The sequence below is a fragment of the Mus caroli genome, chromosome 9 (genome assembly GCF_900094665.2).
Source record: "Mus caroli chromosome 9, CAROLI_EIJ_v1.1, whole genome shotgun sequence".
Taxonomy (NCBI): Eukaryota; Metazoa; Chordata; class Mammalia; order Rodentia; family Muridae; genus Mus; species Mus caroli.
Genome location: NC_034578.1, coordinates 42,611,868 through 42,634,140, shown reverse-complemented (window position 1 = coordinate 42,634,140; position 22,273 = coordinate 42,611,868). Strand labels below are relative to the sequence as shown.

Genomic DNA, 22,273 nt, shown 5'->3' with positions numbered 1-22,273 from the left:
AAACCGGCTCAGAGGGGTTTAGGTACTTGCTCAAAGCCACGGAGCTGGTCTGCTCTTAGAACCCAGCACGGATCTGAGAACAAAAGATATTGCTCAATGGCTGCACCCTAGCTAACTGAAAGCCTTTAAAAGAGTTTCCAGCGTGGAGTCAGAGCCCGGGCCTGGTACAGAGGTCTCTCCACCCTCCCCACTGGCCCTTGCCAAATGGGAAAAAAGCCACCACGTAGAAACATAACCTTTATTGCACACGGCGCTGGGTCTTTTTTCATAGAAAAAGGTATTAGCACGTAAGCATCTGCAAATTGAAGCAACTCCCGCTTTTCTTGGAACAGTAAAATCGCATGCAGTGTCTCTGAGTTGGGATTTTGGTCTTTGTCAAAATCACCTAGTTGGGAGGAAGGGGGGTGAGGAGGGCAGAAAAATTGCTGTCTTTGTGCCTCTGTCTCAAAAGAAGGTGAGAGAAATATATAGATATATAGATTGTCGCTGCGTCCCACTCTGCCTATATATGTATATATCTCTCCACGCGTGTTTTGTGGGGTGGAGGATTTGACTTGTTTTGTGCCCTGGCTTCATGGAGAAGAAGAAAATAGTTTCATTTGTACAAAAGAGTCCTATGTACAAGTGTTCATGACTGGGGATTTCTTTTTGACGTCTTTTTTTTTTTTTGTCTGTGAGCTTAATATAAATAATTCAGCCACGTTGGTGTGCGGGGGCTGGAGGTGCAGAGGTCCCAGTGTGGAGCCCTTCTCCATTTGTCGGCCATCCTACACCAGGGTGTAAGATTTGGAATAGGCGCCAGCCCCCTGTTTCTGAGAACGCCCTACCCCTGGGGTGCTCATTTCGAGTAGTGAGTCCCTGGAGCCCCCCATTTTGGTGTGTGGGCCTCCGGCCCGTGGAGGTTCAGTGCTGGGGGCCGGAGGGGCAGCACTAGGGGCAGCAGAGGGCTCACTTGGAGTAGGACCAGGTGCTGGGGGGGCCGTGCCAGCTGGGGGGGCTGGCATGGCCAGAGTCCTCTGAGGTAAGGTGGCCGTGGCGGTGGCAGCAGTGGCCCCTGGATGGGGGAGGCCCAAGGGCTTGCTGGCAGGGTCCAGAGTGAGGTGCCGGGCCTGGGTATGGTAGGCTCGAGTCAGGTTCCTCATGGAGGCCTCTCGGGGTGGGACCACAGGGCAGGGCTCCCTCCCATCTGCCTTTCGGAAGAAGGCCTCAGACTTGGTATACAGTGGCAGGTTGCAGTAGTCACCTGAAATCACAGAGGCAGAAGATATCAGTACCAGAAGCCTGGGAACACGGTCATTTGATCCCTGTCCACTGTCACCATTAAGGGGATGACCATTATGTAATAAGCCCTTCCAATGTGTCAGTCACAGGAGATAGTATATCATCTGCATTATACAAATAAGAAAGGTAAGTTCAGAGAGGTGAAGTGACTTGTTTGAAACCATAGAAATATGAAGAAGTTGAGCCAGAACATGTTCTGAGCTATTCTCAAGTCCCCACTCTTGCATTATTGTGAAGGAACTGGGGGTTGGGGTGGGTATGAAGGTAATATCTAGATAGAGCTGGGGGGAGGAGGGGCAGAGCACTCACTCTTGTTGGCTCGATGAGGGATGGGCACAGCCACGTTCTTGCCCCTGTCAGCATCCTGCGGCTTGGGTGGAGAGGCCGTGAAGCGGCAGATACCAGGCTCTGAGGGTGTGCTCATAGATGTCATACTGTCGGCGTTCTCGTTGGTGCCCGTGGTCATCTGGTCCGAGGAGCTGTCCGAGATGAAGCATTCTGTGATTTCAAACTTGGCGTGCTGCAGCTGCTCCTCCAGCTTGGCGTGCTCGTAGGCCCGGGCCAGCTCCTCATAGGTGGAGGAAGCGCTCTCTGTGGATACCATGCTGTTCCTTCCTTTGTCTGGGGACACAGAGGGGATGTCATTGAGGGGAGAGAAGGATATAGTGTGGGAGTGGCCCCATCTCTAGTTCAAGCAGTCATTTGAAAGCCTGGCCACGAGAGCAACAGGCTTGAAGCTGCCGTTCTCCCTGGGGAGGGTGGCAATGATGTCTTTTCTTTTTTTCTTTTTTGGTTTTTTGAGACAGGGTTTCTCTGTATAGCCCTGGCTGTCCTGGAACTCACTTTGTAGACCAGGCTGGCCTCGAACTCAGAAATACACCTGCCTCTGCCTCCCAAGTGCTGGGATTAAAGGCGTGTGCCACCACGCCCGGCTTTTGTTTGTTTATTTGTTTTTGGCAATGATGTCATAAGTGAGATAAGTGATATCATTGGCTAATGAAGAGCAGAATATATTTTTCAGCCTCAAAAATAAGCAACCAACCCCTGGAATTTCAGCTTTCTTTAACAAATGTCCAGTGCACCATTTTTTTCTAATTATTCTTTTTGGATCAAAAAAGAATCCTTGACCCCTTCCCAACCCCAGCCACACAGTGTCAGTAGCTAGCTGGGAAGGAAAATGGTATAGATGTTGGACAATAGGCTGGTTAGAAAGGAACTGGAAAAACTAGAGGCGGACAATCAATGAGGGGACCTGGGGCAGGATGGATGGGATTCAGGCAGGTCCCTAAACACACCTGTGTCTTGGGATAGACTAGCGCTGTAGCTGTCACTCTCAGTGACGGTGACACCATGCTGGGAGCCCACAGTGCGCCAGTCAGAAGTGAGGGTTCGGGCAGGGGTGGAGGCCTGGCACTTGGTCAAGGTCCACTGGCTTGAGTACCGGTTCCGGGTGCTGTGGGCTGATTTCACGTTCTTCCTGGACACTGGATCTACACAGAGAGAGGCAAGAGATAGCACCCTACAACCGTGGGCACCTAGGCACGGGCAGCTGGCTCTTAGCACAAAGAGCAGTGTGGAGTAACGGTGGAGGCAGAAGTGCTCACAGGCTCCCCTGGGAATATTGGCCATGCATCTTTTCTGACCATGTGATTTGCTCCATGGAAGAGTGACAGAAAAACTGTAGGAGCAGTGGGTGGCATCCTGAACACCCCACAAGGTTCCTCCCACGTGGGAAAGAATAAAACGCTCTGTTCTGCTGTGTCATCACTGTCATTGCCTGTGTCCTTGATGTCTGAAGTCACTGCCTGCCACAGAAGGCCCTCGTAGAGCATGAAGACCCAACCCTTGACCAAAATTTCTAAGGTAACTGAGAGCCTGAGAGAGAGATAGGGTTAGCAACAGCCAAGGTCATTTATAACTAGAACATCTGTGGTCAAGGTCTCCAGACTCTTAACTCCAGATCATGTCCCTTTCCATTGAATGCTCTCTCTCCACTTCTGTGTCAAAATGCATGCTTTCGGATGTGTTCATGTGTGTTCATGTAAGTGCATGTGTGTGTTCTTGTGTGGAAGCCAGAGGTTGATGTTGGCTGTCTTCCAGCTGCCTGGGCTTTTGAGATAGGGTCCCTCCCTAAAACTGGAGCTCATCAATTTGGCTAGGCTGGCTGGCCAGTGAGCTCTAGGGATGTGCCTCCATCTGGATCCCCAGAGCTGGTGTTACAAATGAGTTTCTGGCTTTTTATATGGATGATGAGGATTCAAACCAAAGTCACCAGGCTTTTGCAGATGTGCTTTTAGTGACTGAGGCAGCTCTCCAGCCTACCTACTCTTCCTCATTTCTTCATTTCCTTCTTTTTAAAAACTTTTAAAAATCAACTCTACCCCATGAAGAGTAAAAAAACCCTCCCCAACTCTTTGGCATTGATGCATACTGGTTCCTGGCCGGATGTCAGACATGTCGATGAGGGGTCCCGTGCTCTGGATGAGGGCTGGATGGTGCAAAGAGACACCAGTACAGAAGCTCTGTGGGTTGACAGCTTGGCTGAACTCAGCATCAGTTACTGGGATGGTGGCTTTGTCATCTCCTAGAGGGAGAAAGATAAACACCTGATGTCCTCCTCAAATTTGTGTATGTCTTCATCCAGTGCTGAGTTTCAGAGAGGCCAGAGGCTCTCTCCATTGGAAGAAGAGGAAAGCTGGCCCTTGAGAAGAGTTGTAGTGAATTCCTGGCCTGCTGAGTGGTGGGTGCTGTAGCTAGATCCTGGGCACAGCCATGGGGCTCACAGTTGTCCTCCATGGGCTGTGGCCTGGGGAAACACACCTAGAGCAGGTCACTCACCCAGCTGCTTGATGCCCTCCTTGTCCTCAATGAGCAGCTGGACCCTTGGGATGTCGATGTGGAGCCGTGGACCCTGGGGAGGTCCTTTCACAGGGGTGTCGAAGCTTCGGTTGTTCTTGCTGTGGAAGAAGGAAGGAAGTGGGTGGCTCAGGAGCCAAAGAAAGTTGGGGTGAGGGCCTCTGAAGATCAAAGAGAGAATTGATCAACATCCCTTCTGGTGGCTCCAGTATAAGGGGAGCAGGAGGAGAAGGAGGAAGGGGACGGTGGGGGGGTCGGGTGGGGGGGAGCAAAGAGAAAGCATCTAAGTGACTCCTACCTTATCAACATTTCTGCCAAACTCTTTGCATCTGCAAAACAGTAAAGAGAGGTAACTGGGTGAAAATGGAGTTTGAGCAGGAAGTGCCACATGGATGAAGTGGGGACACTGTCTAGAATGGCAATGGTCTAAAGAGTGGAAGGAGCAAGATAAAGCCCACGGAACAGCAATGGTTTCCAGTTTGCTGTTGCCTTAGGTCTGGCTGCTTTTTCCTTAGTTGTTTGTTTTGTTCCATCCAACAGAGGCTTGTCCTAAAGAAGAGGGGGCATCCCCAGTGCTCTGTCTACTCCATGAATCAGCTGTGATTTAACAAGATGCTATGGCATGCTGGATCCTGAGCCTTCCCCTTGGGGCAAGGGGAGAGCGTCGGATGAGACTGAGGTGGTTAGTGAGAAGCACGGGATGGATGACTGAGCTCTCACACCAGCCAAGAGACTTTCCTCTAGAGCAGTGGTTTCCAACCGTCCTAATGCTGCAACCCTCTAATATCCCAACCATAAAGTTATTTTCTTGCCACTTTATAAATGTAATTTTGATACTATCATGTATTGTGATGTAAATATCTGATGTGTGACCCCCAAAGAGGTCGTGATTCACAGGTTGAGAACTGTTGTTCTAGGATATCTGTGCTCTGAAGTCCACAAATAGATTTGAGAGTCCATGCAATATTTTCAAGGAGCCTTGAATCTCACTGGGACTCTTTGGTGATGATACTGGGAGGTGAGGCAAAGGGTCTATCTAAAGTATTAGAGCCCAGTAGCCGAGAGTGACTTGTCAGACTGGAGATGGTGCCATGCCTGCATCTAACCACTCATCTACTTAAATATCCACCAACTGCTCACCCATCTATCAAAATATCCATCCATCCACCCATCCACCTATCATCCATCTATCCATCCATCTACCCATTATCCATTCACCCACCCATCCATCATCCATCTATCTATCCATCCATTCATCCATCCATCCACCTATCCACTGATACAACTAACAGTGAATCCAACTATTTTTTCGAGTCAGTCTCATGAATTCCAGGCTGGTCTGCTGGCCTCAAACTTGAATTCCCTGTGTAGCAAAGGATAATTTCTAGTTTCTGGTTCTCATACACTAACTTCCCAAGACCTAGTTTACTGGTATATTCTGTCATGCCTAGCTTATACAGTGCTGAGAATCAAACCCTAGGATACATGCATGCTAGGCAAACACTTCCAACTGATCCATATGCCCATGCCTCCCATCTAACTATTTAATCATCTGCCCAAACAACACTCCAACTATTGACTCATCTATGCAACAGTGCATTCAATATTCAACCATCCATCTTTCCACTTTTATATCCAACTATCCATACCACTATGTGACCACCCATTCAACCATTCCTATAATCATCCCACAACCCGATTATTCTTTTAACAAAATATATGAATGGCTATATCACGAATCAAATTGTTACCTGTTATCCATCAAAACACCCATTCTCCCATCCACTTAACACACTCAACTATTTATGTATCCAAACCTTCACCAAACCATCCATCTCTCCATTCTTGTATTTATACTATTTATCAACCACATAGTCAATCATCCATTTAAACATCCAATCATCATCTAACTATGTAAGCACTCATTTGTCCAGGTATTCACTGAATGATCCATTCTTCCATCCTCTTCGGTCCTGAAGGCCATGGAGAGGTTAGTAATTCCCTCTTCTGTGCTACTATTGTCCCCTAGCCTCTCACAGTGAATTCTGTAAGTATATGTCTTGCCCCTTCTTCATCTCTGCAACTCTACCATTCAACAGTATCTACTTTGCATCAGACTCCAAACATTTGAGTGAGCAAACATGAAGTAGCTAGTAGATTCTGGGTGTATCAAGGAACATGTGAGTCGTTTACACCAGACTATGATGTTAAGTGTTTAAAGAGAGAAGTATTCAAATTATTCCACATTTGACACAACATGGAAACCTCCTGGCCAGGAGTTGAACAAGGCCCTAGAGAGATGTATTTGTCAACGAATATGTAAGTATTTGCATATGTTATAATCAATATGGCGTTACCAGTGTGGACCTGTATAAATGTCAGCTCTAGTTGGTGCAGGCACAAAATACTGGGGACACAGAAGAGGAGAAACTATGAATAACTAAGGAGACTTAAGAAGGTGTGAGTGGCAGGTATTCCTTTCAGGGGACACAGGCTCCGTCTCTTGCCCAGGAAGTTCTGTGGTCCACCGAAGGGTGGCCAGTGTGGCTGGGAGTCACCACCCTCTCTCCCTGAATGCTGGTAGAAAAGTCCCCCACCTCGGAGCCTCTTCAGCCTTTTCTCCTTCCTCTTCTTTCGTACAACAAAGAGCAGCGCCACCCCGAGGGTGGCCAGGATGACTGGGCAGCCGATGGTGAAGAGCTTCTTCACATCATCGCCTTCTCCTTGAGCAGACTTGATGGGTGGGATGGTGCCTGGGGGCGGGGCGGGGCAGAGAAGAGAACCAGGGGATGCTCTGAGCTCACAGAATCCCATGGGTGGGGAAGCCTGCTGATGACTTCTGTTGTCCTTGGTCTCCAACCCCCACCTCCCAGTGCAGAGCTGTAACCCTCCCCCCTGCTCCCCTAAACTTTGGTTCCGTCAGGACAGTCATGAGCAGTTACATAGCTTTTATGCTATATTAATGACTTTCTGGTTCTGTTTTAGAATTTTCCTGATCTCTCTCAGGGTTATTTTTCTGCCTGGTCAGGTTTTATGTTTAATCCTTGAGTGGGGATTGATGGATTACATTCTCACATCTGGCTGGGCATGGGAGGAACAAAGCGAGGTGAAGTCATGTGGGGGAATCCTGCAATCTCTCCCACTGATGGAGAATTGTTCCTTTGTCATGCCCCCACCCTGTCCTTTTCACTCCCACCACAAGCAGCATTTTCTGTCTCTGGTGCCTGCAGGAAGGCAAAGATAGACTCTACTAATATAAACCGCTGCCAAAACCCGATCCTTGCCTGTTTCCCAAGCTGTGTTTAAGAATCATCTTCTCCATGAAGACTTTCTCGTTGAGGCCTATCTCCTAAGACTGTTTCCTAAGGGTGTAGGTGGACTTAATTTAGCTTGTGACAATTGGACCCTAAGAGCTTAGCTTTCTTTTTCTCCAATGCATCTCTGTCTTTGTCTTTTTCTCTCTGTCTCTGTCTTTCTCTCTGCCTCTGTTTCTCTGTCTCTGTCTCTGTCTGTCTGTCTGTCTGTCTGTCTCTCTCTCTCTCATGTGTGTGAAGCATCTCTATGAGGTAGACAGCAGTTAGGTGCTCACAAAATAGCCATGTTCTTGCTATATTTCCCAGACATCCTTGCAGTTAGATTAGGGTCACATGATTAGTTGGAACAACAGAGGGTGAAAAACAAGTGATAATTTTTTTCTTAGCTAGAGCAAAGCCCTGGGTTTGGTCCCCAACACACACACACACACACACACACACACACACACACAAAGAAGTGATAAAAACTAGCCCCTTCGAGGCAGTTAAGAACTGATGAGCCTTTTATCTTGGGGAAAGGGCCATGTTCAAGATGACATAGCTAAAAGGTGATTGCCAATCAGCTCTCTCAGGACTTTCTCCGAACAAGAAAAGATTCTTCCCTGCGTGGAGCAACCAGGCTCTTAGTCTTTGTGACCGCAGAACAGGCTGTTTATCTTGACTAATACACTCGGCTAGCCAAGTCATCCGGGAGCAGGACCTCAGTTCCATCTCGGCTTACCTCACCCTCTCCATCTCCCTGAAGCAATGCACACCAAAAACTGCATCTTGTTTAAAGACTTCCACCTGCCTGTCAAGATTGACCGCCAGTACATCTGCCCACTTAGCCACCTGCTACCAATCGGATGGCCCCTCTGTCTCACTCCTTAGCCCTCTACCCTGGGTTTATTCCTGTCTGCTTCTATTTGTCCCTCTCTCCAGATACCTGGGGGGCTGTCCCACCCCACCCTCTCCACTCACTGCCATCGTAGTCCAGGGTGGCAAACTGGGCAGTCTCATTGCCACAGCCGGCGCTGTTGCAAGCCCTCATGCGTAGCTCATACCACGTAGCCTCTCGAAGTTCTGTCAGAAACACCTCTGTGGAGCTGTTGGCTCGGACGCCCTGCCAGGCCCAGGTCCCCTTGGGCCGGTACTCCAGGACAATGGCTGTGATGGGACAACCTCCATTGTTCCAGCCCTGCAGGTTAAGCCGAGCATGTGTGGAGTTGATGTGGGTGAAGAGGTGTTGGTCTTTGCTGAAGGAAGGCTCTGGGAGACCAGAAGGAGGAGGAAAGATGTTAGGGTGTCCTAGAAGGAAGGACAGGGTCCTTCATCTATCTGGGAAGGCTTTTCCTGGGGCAGCTGGGACTATTGTGGGGGTGCTGCAGGAGTGGAGAGGCAAGAGGAGGAAAGGCCCGACTGCAGGGGTCCAGCAGTGAAGGGTGAGTGGTGGAAGAAAGGAAGGAAGGATGCCAACTCTCTGACCCTCCTAGTAGTAGGACCTTTGAGTTAATTAATTAGTTAGTTAATTTTTGTCAAGGTCTTAGATTAGACTGGCTTCTAACTCTCTATGCTGTCAAAGATGACTGAATTTTCTGATTCCCTCACTTCCACCTCTGAGTGCCAGGATTAAAGTTTTGTGGTTATGGGGTTTGAAGGTGGCCATGCATAGTAGCCACTTTCCCACCCCCTCCCAGTCCAGATCACTTTTGCCTGGTGATGAGCATATCCCAAGATGCTTTAGTGATAGGAACAAGGCTGAGTCTCCCCCCTCTAGCCCCGTAAGCACTTGGCTCCTCTTTTCCCACGATAGCCACATGTCTGTTCCCGCTGACGTCACGTTTGCCACCCCACCCACCTCCCACCTGAGCCCCGCTCTTTATTGCCACCCCCGACCCGGCCTCACCCCGCCCATGGGTCTTGGCCTCGATGATCTCGCTGATGCGCCCAGAGCCCACACTGTTCTTGGCCGCTAGCTTCACCTTGTACCATGTGCCACACTTGAGGCTGTCTAGCTTGAAGGAGCGCTCGCTGGAGCTGATGAACACATCCTTCCACTCCTCGCTGTTGTCCACAGAGTATTGCAACACGAAGCCTGCAGGAGGGGTTGGCTCAAGTGGGGCAAAGCAGAGAAGACCAGGGCAGGAGAGACCCAGCCTCGACTCCAGCAGAGGCCATAGGCATATGCAAATGAGATTCAAAGCAGGAGGCCAGTCCTTGTAGCATTGGGGGAGTCTGGGTCTCTCCATAGATCTAGCATTAGGTTAAGAGAGCTGGTAAGCTAGGAGGGGACAGGGAGTACCTGACCAGAAGTGTCCCCATTTGAGAAGAACAATTTGGAGTACACTTTTAGCCCCACCGCAGACTACTGAACGAACGCTGAGCTGCTTTCTTTCTTTCTTTCTTTCTTTCTTTCTTTCTTTCTTTCTTTCTTTCTTTCTTTCTTTCTTTCTTTGGTTTTTTTCAAGACAGGGTTTCTCTGTGTAGCCCTGGCTGTCCTGGAACTCACTCTGTAGGCTGGCCTCGAACTCAGATATCCGCCTCCCTCTGCCTCCCAAGTGCTGGGATTAAAGGCATGTGCCACCACACCTGGCCTTGAGCTGCGTTCTTACAACAATCTTTGATGAGCCACACAGACCCTTGTTTGAGAGGCGCTGATGTCATGCTTGCCTGCTTTGAAAGACTGGGAAACCAAGGTCCAGAGAGGAAAGATCTGTTCTGCTCACAAATGGAGGGGGTGGGAGCGCTCTCCATGTACTTGAATGCTTCACAGTCTGAACCACCCTCCAGATTCTCGGGGATTATGGGACCAAGTATTAGAAACAGGTGACTATTAGAAACAGGTGACTAGTTCCCTCCCCTCCTTACCTCTGATGGAGCTGCCCCCATTGTCCCCTGGAATCCAGGTCAGGGTGATGGAAGAGGCAGAGGTTTTGGAGACAGTGAGGCGGGGCTGGTCCGGGGGAACTGGGAGGGAAAGCCACCAGCTCTCAGTGCAAAAGGTATGGAGTGTCCCAACAGGAAGGTACTGGCTCTCCCATATCCTTTCCCATCCCTCATGCTTCCTCTCCCTTTCTCACCTCAGTCCCACCAAGACCTCCCACCCCCAACACCCAGGGTTGGCTTTCTCTGTCATTCAGTCTCTTGAACAGGTTGAGATTCCTGTCCCTGTCGCCACTCACACTGCCTGCTTTGCAGAGTCTCACCTTGTACCAGAAGGTTGACGATGATGGTATCAAAGCCACCAGTGTTGGTGGCTGTGCAGGTGTAATAGCCGGAGTCTTCAGCCTTCACAGCACGAAGCAGCAGTGTGCCGTTTGTGTGGATAAGCCGGTGTCCATCCAAGGACACGGGGATTGCTGAGTCTTCACTGCCAGACCAGGAGGTGGTGTGGGTTATGACACACCCTCTCTAGTCCTGCCCCACCCCGATGCCCCACGTGTGAGGGCAAATGGAAGAAAGGTAGGAGGAGGCTTACAGGGGATTTAGGGTCCTTGGGGTTTTGTTCTGTACTTCCCAGGGATTTCCAGGGAACTCCTGTCTTTCTTCCCACACAGGAAGAAGGTTATGATTGGGGATGGGAGAAGCAGTGGCTTGGATACTGCTATGAGCAGTGTCATCCGCCCTGTAGGGCCACCACAGGGCACAGTGATGATGGCCAAGCAGCTCTCTGTCTCCCTGGAGCCACACCACTCCTCTAGGGTCAACCACCTACCTGTCCTTGGTCCACTTTACAGCCGGGACTGGATCTCCCACTGAATTGCAAGGCAGCCGGACATCTTTCATCCAGGGTGTTGTTACAGTGCCTCCAAATGAGATGATCTTTGCCGGGGCTATAGAGAGGAGAGCATGAGGGTCACCCTGCTTTTTATCCTTCATGTTCCCCCTAGCCCCGTTCACATTGCTCCCTGAATTGACAGTCCAAGTCAGGGGAGAATTTTGGATAAACTGCCTGCTTTGGTGGAGGTGGTCCTGTGACAGAATGGGAACAAGGACGGATGGAACCCGAGATCTGCTGGTTCTGAAGAAGATGGTGGGTGACAAAGATTCCAGGCCATCTAGGGAGTGATGGCGTTCTAGCAGGGGCAAGGCACACAGGAGAAGGGCATGTTGGGTAGGAGAGGATATGTGTGTGTGTAAGTATGAATTTGTGTGAGTTTGTGTAAGTGTGGCAGAGGTGCTCAACCTTACGGGATAGTTGTGTTTGTGTAGGAATGGGTTGTATTTGATGCTCACAGGGGCAGGGGACAGACTTCTGCCAAGAGCTCAGGACCTAGGGCCTTGTCCTGGGAAGGGGGCAGACTCTAGGCTCCTTTGCTTCTGAAGGAGGTGAGATCTGGAGAAAGGGTAGGTGGTACCCCGAGAAGGAGGTAAGGAGGTGAGGATGTGGAGACAGTGATATGCAAGGAGCTCTGACTCAGAGCTGCAAGGTTCAACACGGCACATCTCAGCTGTCTGGGATGGCCAGGCCATGCAGCTGGATGGAAGGCTGCAAGGGTGAGCCCATGGCTTACCACGGACCCTCAGGTGGAGGCTTGCTGGCTCTGTCTCTGTTGACAACAGGGAGGCTTCTCTCCTTCCAAGGAAAGCCAGGCCTGGGAGAGTCAGGTGAGCTTGGGATTGGTTGGGGAAGGGAAGGGGCAGGGCAGGAGGAAGGTGCCTAGAGGCTGGAGATACTGGAAGACTTAAAGCTCACTGTTGCCAGTTCTTCTGCCCCTTGGCCAAGACAGACAAGAGGCCATTGTTCCACTGTGTGAGTGATACTGAGTTTTGGGTAGGACCTTGGGCTATCATTCTCTTCAAAGATTGGGAATACCTATGGGCAGTCCCTCATGCCCAGATCGGGGATCAGTGAGGCCTGACCTGAGAAGGTCTTGTTCCCCAGCCTGCTGGCGGATAAAGGAGCATTCCCAGAGAGAGCCTGCTCTTTCTGGTTGCAGCATGAGGCTCTCTCTGGAGTCCCAAAGGCCCCATGGAAGCATCAGTGTACCCCATATCCTGAGATGCTCCTCTTTCAGGAGCTGAGTGCTAAGACCAAGGCTCTGTTGTGGATGGGGCCTGGGAATCTCAAGTCAGAGGAGAGTTAACAGCAGAGCCCTTAAGTGAGGGCCTGATTGTAGCTTGTTGTGTGACTTTTCCAGAGTCAGGGGGCAGCAGAGGGTTATTCTTTGGTGGATGCAGAAGGGAGACTATTGGTCATCTCCCCACAGCCAAAGTCATAGGTACGGGGAAGGGACACAGCACCTATTTGGGAGGAGCCAGAATTCTGCAAATGAGCTTCTGGAAGCTTCTATCAGACCCTAGGCACAGGCTTCTCACCCTTGCCAGCAGGCTCGATGGTGACCTTCTCGCTGCTGTTGCCCCTGCCTGCAGAGGTGACCGCAGCCACCCATAGCAAGTACTGCTGTCCCCGGTTCAGGTGGGCGATCCGGTAGAAGAGCTGTTCAGGACTGGTCTCATACTCGCTGGGAGCCTGTGGGCGGAGACAAAGTCACACTATGAAACAGAAACTGTGCCTTGGCCCCTCGCCTGCCATTGTCCTTGGATCTGTCCAGCACGCTCTTTCCCAGCCTGAGAAAGGCAGTGGACAGTACTGTGCTGGGCTCAACCCCGGGAGCTGATGGAGCCAGTCCTGCAGTATTTGTAGGCCAACCTTGGTACCCCTCTCGGTTATATAGGCTTTAGTAGCTGTGGCTACAGGCCAACACATATGGATATTTTGAGTAAATGATGAGAGGCAGTCAGAGAAGGGAGAATGAGGGACTTGGGGTCCCAGGAAGACCACATGCAAAGAGAAAGGTTCTGTGGAGAAGCCAAATGACTGCCTTTGCCTTGTTAGGGCTGTAGCCAGCCCTCTAGCCTGTCCCCTGCCTAGTCACCTCCCCGCCCTGCCACCTAATTACACTCTTTCCTTCTCAGGATGGGGTAGAGAGGCAGTGAGGCAGTAGGGAGAGTTTTACCGGGCAGTACTTTATTAGCGATTATTAGTGGTATGGATCACTATATGTATTTGTAGGTTACATAAATCTATAACATTTTTTTTAACCAAATGACAGTTTTGACAAGTTGCCAACAAAACAATATCAGATCCCAGTGGTTTCACCAGTTGCTTTGATGAAAAGATTATGTTGCCTTGGAAACCAGAGGCTCAGATATTGAAATGAATTTGAGAAGGCGCTTTTGATAAGCGCTAGTTTGTAGCCCTCCTGTCAGCCTCTTCCCTGGCATCGGCCGGATGGGGCTGACTTTCATTTTATTTTATTTTATTTTTTTTTGGCCAGCCGCAGGGAATGGGGGGAGAGGAGAGCAGTAGGGCCCCTCTGAGATCAGGGCGCAAGTCCAAGGAGGGGGAACAGTTCCTGGAACAGATGGGGGCCCTGAGGCCAGAGGGAGCTGGTAATTAGCTATCTCTGCAGTCGTGAGATCTTGCACACAGGCTCTCCTGCACATGGCTGTGCGGATGCACACATGTGCTGAGAGATAGATGTCACCGAGGGACATTCTCCATGGCCAGTGGGGGAGCTGAAGGACCCAAGGACTTGTAACAGGACAAAAGGAACGTCCTTTTCTTGGCCTCAGGCTGTCTGCAGGGAAATGTTGGGAGAAGGTTCATACATCCTTATAATGTGAGCAGGTATCTTGTCACCGTCCCTCTTGCCTTCCCGGGGAGGGGTGGGCGAGTGATGCTGTGTCTAACCTTGTGTACAGTTCCTGTTGGGGACAGGTGCAGAGCCACTCTGAGCCCCTTTTGGCTAGGGCATCTGGGGACTGGTGAGTTCACACCAGTGCATGACTCAAGGGCGGTGCCATGCCTCCAGTGCTTGCTGTCTTTACCAGGCAGGGAACCCGTGTGGCCTGAGCTCTTCCTCCCAACAGAATGGGGAGCTTAGTTCTTTTGCAAATTAGGAATCTACAACCTTGTCTCTTCTGGGCTGTGGCTCTGAGTCACCCAGAGGCAAGGAGTGCACAATTCTTTGAAAATCAGAGTGTAGTTCTCTGTGCTCATTTTCTGTGGGTGTAGAGGTGTGTGTCTGTGTGTGTCTGTGTGTGTGTGTCTGTGTGTGTGTGTCTGTGTGTGTGTGTGTATGTGTGCACACATGCATGCTTGTGTGTGCATATACATATATGTGCAGGTAGATATTAAGTGCACGTGCTTGTGTGTCATTGTGAACTTGAGACTACATTTGTGTTTACCTAGGGCAGGAAAGTATGTCTTTTGCTTAAAGGTCATTTTCTTTTTGTGTGTGTGTGAGTGTGTGTGCATATTTGCGTATGTGTGTGTGCATGTCTATATCTGTGTGTATTCTCACACGTTTGTGTGGGAGTATGTGAGTATGTGTGTGGGTCAGAGGCCAATACTTCGGTATATTTTTCTCAGAATCTGTGCACATTGTTGTGTGTTCTGGCTGAGATGGAGTTTCTCACTGGGTCCTGGGCTTCACCATTAGCCGAGGCTGGCTTGTCCAGGAGTCCAGGAATCTGCTGGCCTTCAGATCCTCAGACTGAGCTAGACTGCAGGTGTTGAATCTCTGCATCCAGAGATATAATGGCATTTTACCAAGATTCTAGGACTGTAGGTACCAAACCACCACATTCAGAGAGATAGTGGCATTTTACCAAGATTTTAGTACCTTCCTTTTAATCTGGACTCCCTACAAATCCCTTGAAATTCTTTTAAAACCATACTGTCATTTCTCCTAAATAAGACTTGGTGAACACAAAGTAATAGAACAAAAAACTATGACAAAAAAAAAACCCCAATAGGCAACAATTATATGTCTTTCTAATCATAGAGGCAAAAACAAAACAAAACAAAACAAAAAAAAGGACTGATAAATTTAAGTTCTCTAAAAAAATTATCATACATCAATCAAATTAAAATGCATGAATTTGCAGCTACTTGCAATGTATACACTAGAACATGGTTGTTATCCTTAATATGGAAAGAACATTTACAAATCAATAAGCAAAGTGCAAGCAACTCACATAGCCAGGATGAACACAAGAATTGGAAGTGACTCCCAGAAAAGAGAACCAATAAGCATTTGCAAACAAACAACCTGGTAAGTAATGTAAGAAGACAGATTTAAAGCAAGACAACTATTAAAAATAAAATCCAGGTGGCAAAAATGAAATGCAAATCTGAAATCAGTGTATATTCAGAAACCTGGGTGCTCTGTGGCACACACACATGCCTTCGTGCTTCTGGAGAGCCACTTGAAAGCATGCATGCAGGGCCTCTGTGACCCGGAAATACCGACGTATCTCCATGAAGCTTTGTGCAGAAGGTTCACCGAGTTTTCTTTATAAGGGTGGAAGTGGAGCAATGCTTATAGGCCGGAGGGAGGCCTGTGGAGAGTAGTCGAGCCACTCAAGAGTGTGTTTTGAACATCTGGTAGGCTGGAGAGAAAGATGAAGCTTAGCTCAGTCGGTAGACTGCTTGATTAGTTAGTGTGTGCACAAAGCCTTGATTTAATTCCTAGCACTGTGCTAACCCTGGTGTGTCTGTGTGTCTCTGTGTGTGTGTCTCTGTGTGTGTACATGACATGCTTGTCATCTCAGAGGGCAGAGGGATAAAACTTGTTAATGTTTTTCAAGACAGGGTTTCTCTGTGGAGCCCTGGCTGCTCTGGAACTTGCTTTGTAGACCAGGCTGTCCTCAAACTCATAGATCTGCCTGCCTCTGCCTCTCGAGTGCTGGGATTAAAGCCTTTAAGATCATCCTTAGAGCTTGGGATATGTGAAATCTTGTTTCAAAAAACAAACAAAAATAACAACAAAGCCCCTCAATGACAACAAAAAATCCCACGAAAACCACAAAAGAACACAGAAAAGAAACATCATAAGTTGAAACTTGTATATAAAAAAGACATACATGTAAATTTTTATTTTAATATACGTAAAAAAAACCCCACTCCAATCCCATAACCTTTGTGCTGATCAATGTAGAAGGTTAGGCCTGGTGTGTACATGTCTGTGGTTTCAGCACTTGGGAGGTGGAGGCAGGGAGGTCAGAGGCCCAAAGGGAGTGTGAGGTCAGCCTAGGCTACAGGGAACCTTGTCTTATGTCATCCTCCCCAAACTCTGGAGGGCTGTTGATTAAGGAGAAAACCCAGAACTTGTGATCCTCCTGCCTGTGCCTCCCTCAGCAAATCCTACCGGCATGCACCACCACACTATTGCATATGCCAGCAAGATTTTGCTGAAGGGACCCTGGTATATCTGTCTCATACGAGGCTATGCCAGTGCCGGGCAAATACAGAAGTGGATGCTCACAGTCATCTATAAGATGGAATACAGGGCCCCCAATGGAGAAGCTAGAGAAAGCACCCAAGGAGCTGAAGGGGTCTGCAACCCTATAGGTGGAACAACAATATGAACTAACCAGTACCCCCAGAGCTCGTGTCTCTAGCTGCATATGTAGCAGAAGATGACCTAGTTGGCCATCACTGGGAAGAGAGGCCCCTTGGTATTGCAAACTTTATATGCCATAGTACAGTGGAATGCCAGGGTCAAGAAGTGGGAGTGGGTAGGTAGGGGAGCAGGGAGGGGAGAGGGTATAGGGAACTTTCGGGATAGCATTTGAAATGTAAATAAAGAGAATATCTAAAAAAAAAAAAAAAAGGAGAGAACCCAGTAATATAACTTTGTCTCTTGTCTTTTTCTGCACTTGAAGGAGTTTCTTATAGCACTTATTTATGTATGGATATGTTCATAGACGTGTGTGTGTGTGTGTGTGTGTGTGTAGGTCAGAGGACAGCATTCAGGAAACTGTTCTCTCATTCTTCTGTGGATTTTAACTCAGGTTGTTAGATTAATCTAACTATGGCAAGCCCTTTTGCACAATGTGGCATCTCTCCAGCCTTGTTATTTACTTGTTTATTTTATATATTTATCCACTTAGTGTGCGAATGCATGTGTGCACACCTAGAGGTCAGGGGACAACTTGTAGAAGTTGATTCTCCCCACCATGTGGGGATTGAACTGCAGGGATTGAACTCAGCTCATCAGACTTGGTGGCAATCACCTTTACCCACTGAGCCATTTCTTTGGCCCAGGCTATTATTTTTTGTAAAAAGACAAACACGGCCACAGTACTGAACAAAGTATTTGGTAGAGTTTCACCCTGTCTGATGCAGTTTTGGCTGCCCCCAGTCATTCACCGTGAGCCATGCATCTGTGTTGGCATGTTTCGAGGCACACACCAGTGAGTATGAGAACACCCAGTGTCTTAGCCACCTGCTTCTAAGCCTGCATTGACACTGTAGTTTCACATGTTTCTTGCATGTGAGTGTGCTATCATCCCTAGTGCCTGAACAGACTTCCTCTCATAAATGACTGGTAACACCGTCACTTGGAATGTGGACTGTATTGTGCAGAGTGATACTATTTCTCATGGCAGCTCTCCTCACAGACCTCACAGACCTCACAGACCTCACTGAGCTCAGAGTATCTCCCTCCCCTCAGTCCTCAGTCTCCCCATGTAGTTGAACTGAAATTCTCATCACTTTGTATAAACCTTGTGTGATACACTCCCAAGGAAGTCTTCCCAGTAAGAGGGGGTTCTTATATGCTTAGGACACAAAGAGCTGGGACAGGGTCTCTGCTGCATTTGTGATCTTGAATGTCCCACGTTTTAAGGGCTTGGTGTCTAGGCTGTGGTGCTATTATTGGAACTTTTAAGAGGTGGGATCCAGTTGGAGGGAGCGAAGTCATTGGGAGCATGTCCTTCCACTTGCTATGTAGGTGTCAACGAATGTCTTTTGTTTACCTCCCAGCTGTGAGCATCTTACTCCCTGTCATGGTGAGGCCCCTCACCACTGGCACAGAGGCAGGCTGTGGGGTCAACTGCTCATGGCTGAAACCTGCAAAGCCATGAGTCAGAACAGACTTCTCCTCTTTAGAAGCGACTCTCTCAGGTATTCTTCATAGTAATGAAAAGCCAACTGATACAGCTCCCGTGCCCTTAGCAGTAGGAAAGGGGATGGGGACCAGAAATTGTGCTGACAGCTGGGACAGAATCCAAACCAATCACTGGACACACCCAAAGCCTGAATTAATCAGGAGGCCACCACAGACTGGTCCCTTAGGAAGACTTCATTATCGGAAGCGGAGATGACTGTAAAGGCCAAGCTAGAGCATGGCTACCTTCTCCCATCAGCTATGAAAGGGGACATGCCACATGTTTAGGGCTTTATAATAGAGTCCAGGCTGTTAGATATTCAATCATCAAACATGCACCAGCGATTCTAATATTCTTGATAAGTGCTCCACAGCCTGGAATCCAGAGGCAAAAAAAAAACCTTGCTCCCATGGTCTTTGGGGCCTCTGAGACCAAAGCAGTCAGCTGTGCCAACAGTTAATGTCTGTAGGCATTTGGGTGATGGAGAAATAGGTCCCAGTAGGACTCAACAAAGGCAAAAGCAGGGTTAGGAAAAGGATGGTGGGCAGTTTGGTGCTGTGAGAACTGAGGAAAAATGGGGAGGGAGAAGTGGGGGGCATGAAAACATTAATTGGTTAATTCCAAGGGTCTATGCTAATGCGGGGCAACTAGGTTCAGTCCCTGAATGTACAAATGGCATGTGCGCTGGCATGTGCATGCATAACACACACACACACACACATACACACACACACACACACACACACACACACACACACACACACCTGGCATAACAGCAGCAGAAGTGTAGTGTTCTTAGGTATCATCTGCAGACCCCATGTTCCAGCAAGTCCTCTCCCAGATACCCACTCTGCAAAAAGTGTCATGAGCTCCAAGAGCTCCCAGCCCAAGCCTTCACCTAGGATGTCAGTGGACAGCACCATGCAGAAACACAGGAATACAAGCATAAACAACAAATACACTCTAAAGCCAAAGCAAAGAGGGAGAATGAGCTCTACCAGTGTCCCATACCACTGATGAAAGCCACTGACACAAAGCAGGACTGAGTGACAGGAGCCAGATGTATAGCAGGGCTTCACCCACACTGACGGCTGAAAGAGGCAGCATTCATCCAAGCTGTAGAGTTGGGAGGGTGAAACATCAGAGGGTCTTTGGGGTGCTCTAATGTCTTGTGCTCCGTCTGAGTGCCACCATATGGGCATGCTGCCAACATTATGTTGCATGTGGCAGTGCCCACGAGGACAGTGAGGATGCTTATGAACCAATGGGCTTTCTCTCTGGGAAGAGACTCCTGGCCTCCACGGCAAGGAGCTGTGGTGCTCACTCCAGAAGGGTGGTTCACAAAACCCACAGGAAATCTGACGAGGGAGAGGTGACAGTGGCCTGGCAGCTACAGGCAGCATTCCTGGCTCAGAGCTCATGCAGATCTGTGGCTGATGGAGAGCTGCCATTATAGAGGGCAACACTTCCTCCTGCCCCTTCCCCAGCCCTAAGCCCTGATGGCCCTGCCCCCAAGATGTTCTTATAGGCTGTTTCCCATTGCTGAAGCTTCCCAGGGCAGGGGTTTCCACCTGCTCCTGTCCGAGGAATACGTGTGCTGCAGAGAAGCTACTTAGTTGGGTATCAGAAAAGGAAAGGGGAAGGAAGCATATTATGGGGTGTGGGCATATGCAATGCTTTGCCCACCCCATCCTCTCTTTCTTCTCTCTGGGGACTCTGAATTCCCAGTAGAAGTATGACTTGTGCTTATACCTCTGCCTGGGGTGCACATCAGCCAGGATCAGGGAAGATACTGCAGACTCTTGTCCCGATGGAAGCCCAGGCCCTGGTCAGAGATGCCCCTACCCCTATCCCACTCCCACCCATACTCCTTGCATAACTCCACACTGTTGCAGTCACCTGTGGTAGAGACCCAGCATTTGACTCCCAACCTGGAGGACCCTGATGGGAGACCATGCACTCCCAGAGTTCATGGAACAGCCAGTCCCTGGGAGTGCCTGTGGTCAGCAGGCTGGAAGAGCAGAGTTGAGTGGTTTCTCTTTTTTCTGTCAGCTTGGCTGTGACCCACATGACTCAAGAGGAGCTCCCAAGCTGTGATAAGCTTGCAGTGTCTGCAGCAGATGCCTGGCCCATGATGGATAGCACGCAAAGGTTCATCCATTTTGGAGTAGCCAGTACCCATACTTAAAAAGTATTTTTTATTAAACTTATTTCTTTCTTTGGGAAAGGTGCATACATATCATGGTGTGTGTGTGTGTGTGTGTGTGTGTGTGTGTGTGTGTGTGTGTGTAGTGTTTAAAAGCAACTTTCAGATATAGGTTATCTCCTATTGTGTGGGTCCCAGGCCTTAGACTCAGGGCTTAGGGCTTAGTCTCAGGTCCTCGAGTTTAACAGTTGGCACCTTCACGCAGTGAGCCATCTTGTCTAGCACCCATTCTGAACTACAAGTCACAGAAAAGTATAGGTAAGTCCCACAATTTGACTGACAGGTTGTTCCTAAAAGATCTGCTCCCTTGTCCCCCTACCACTTACCGGCTGACCGGAGCCAGGGCTGGAACAGAAGATGGTGTATTTGCGGATCACCCCATTGGGCTTAGTTGGGGGCAGCCAGGACACGACCACACTGCTAGCTGATGAAGGGACAGCTTTGATGCCAGCAGGGGGGCCTGGAACTGAGTAGAGAGGAGATCTGGTTAGTCTAGAGAAGATAGCTCATGCATGGGACACAGTGGTGGAGGGGGGACTGAACGAGTCTTGGGGAGCTCCTTAGAGGGGGCCCCAGAGCTTTGGACTAGAGAAGGAGGGCTGAGCATGGCCTACAGGCAGGAGGGCAAGGGGATCACAAGGGGGTGTGACAGGCTCTGAGGTGGAAGCTGGCAAAGAAGCCAGCTTCACAAGTGTTTAGCCAGGCCAGACATACATAGGTCAGAGAGGGGTGTGACACAGGAAGAACGCATCTGCTTCCTCTGACCTTAATCCTTGTACCCAGAGCCCTGACGACGGACAGGCCCAGGCGGGGCACCCCACCTCACAGATGCTGCTCACACTGCCCCTTTAGGCCTGTGAGTTCCTCTAGGCTGGGACCAGGAACTGCTTTTTGCTGTGTGTCCAGGATATTGTCTCATGTGCTGCTGAGGTCTTTTCTGTTTTCAGGGAACTCTATCTGGCAAATGAACTCAGAAATCCACCCCAGAGGCTCATACAGGCTTGGGGTGGCCCTGCCTCTCAGGACTGGAGGCCCAGGGCTCTACCTGGGAGAATGACAGCTTTCTGTCTCAGCCACACTCCCCACCTTTCTCTCTCCACTCAGTTGCTCTCTTCTTCTCTTCCCACCCCTGCCATTTTTTTTTTATATTCCTTTGGGGGTAGTAATTGTACCCTATTCAATTTTTACCATACCTCCCCTAACCTCGGTGACTCCATCCATGTGGAGATGAGAATTAATGTTATGGTGAGAATTAACGTTAAGTAAAATAAAGCACCCAGAACATTGGTACTGCACAGAAGACTCAATAGATGGTGAGAGTCACGGCTTTTGCCTCCTCTCTGCCAGCTCTCAGCATGTGAGTCATAGTGACTTCTTCCCCCTAGGAAGTGGTCAGTGATTTGGGACCAATTAAAGTGATCCTCTTCAGGAGCAGCACAGAACCTAGAGGCTGAGAGGCATCCTTGGCCCCATCCTCCTTCTGGGCTGCAGTAGCCTGTTGTCAGGAATTACTGTGGTTGTAAGGTGCAAAAGTGTATGGATGACTCTGGGGTAAGTGAGGTTGTATCTCTTTGTGCACTTTCTCCTTGTTATTAGAAGCTGTGTGTTAAACCCACAATTGTGCATTTGTTTATTTTTCTGTCTATCTATCATACATCTATATCATCTATCTATCTATCTATCTATCTATCTATCTATCTATCTATCTATCTATCTATCTATCTATCTATCTATC

General features: G+C 49.1%; 1 protein-coding gene across 1 annotated transcript in view; it reads right to left on the bottom strand.

The window, feature by feature from the left end:
• Window positions 1–223: 223 nt before the first annotated feature.
• Window positions 224–22,273, bottom strand: part of Dscaml1 (DS cell adhesion molecule like 1) — a 324,246-nt gene continuing 302,196 nt past the window's right edge. Inside the window, exons 20-33 of the mRNA XM_021171656.2 lie at window positions 20,865–21,004; window positions 12,750–12,903; window positions 11,146–11,263; window positions 10,637–10,800; window positions 10,299–10,397; window positions 9,337–9,525; window positions 8,412–8,699; window positions 6,735–6,890; window positions 4,436–4,466; window positions 4,120–4,238; window positions 3,713–3,865; window positions 2,577–2,771; window positions 1,591–1,902; window positions 224–1,243 (exon numbers count right to left, since the gene is read on the bottom strand). Coding sequence (XP_021027315.1) covers window positions 768–1,243; window positions 1,591–1,902; window positions 2,577–2,771; window positions 3,713–3,865; window positions 4,120–4,238; window positions 4,436–4,466; window positions 6,735–6,890; window positions 8,412–8,699; window positions 9,337–9,525; window positions 10,299–10,397; window positions 10,637–10,800; window positions 11,146–11,263; window positions 12,750–12,903; window positions 20,865–21,004 — 2,594 coding nt within the window. The 3' untranslated portion in view covers window positions 224–767. The remainder of the gene's footprint in view (window positions 1,244–1,590; window positions 1,903–2,576; window positions 2,772–3,712; window positions 3,866–4,119; window positions 4,239–4,435; window positions 4,467–6,734; window positions 6,891–8,411; window positions 8,700–9,336; window positions 9,526–10,298; window positions 10,398–10,636; window positions 10,801–11,145; window positions 11,264–12,749; window positions 12,904–20,864; window positions 21,005–22,273) is intronic.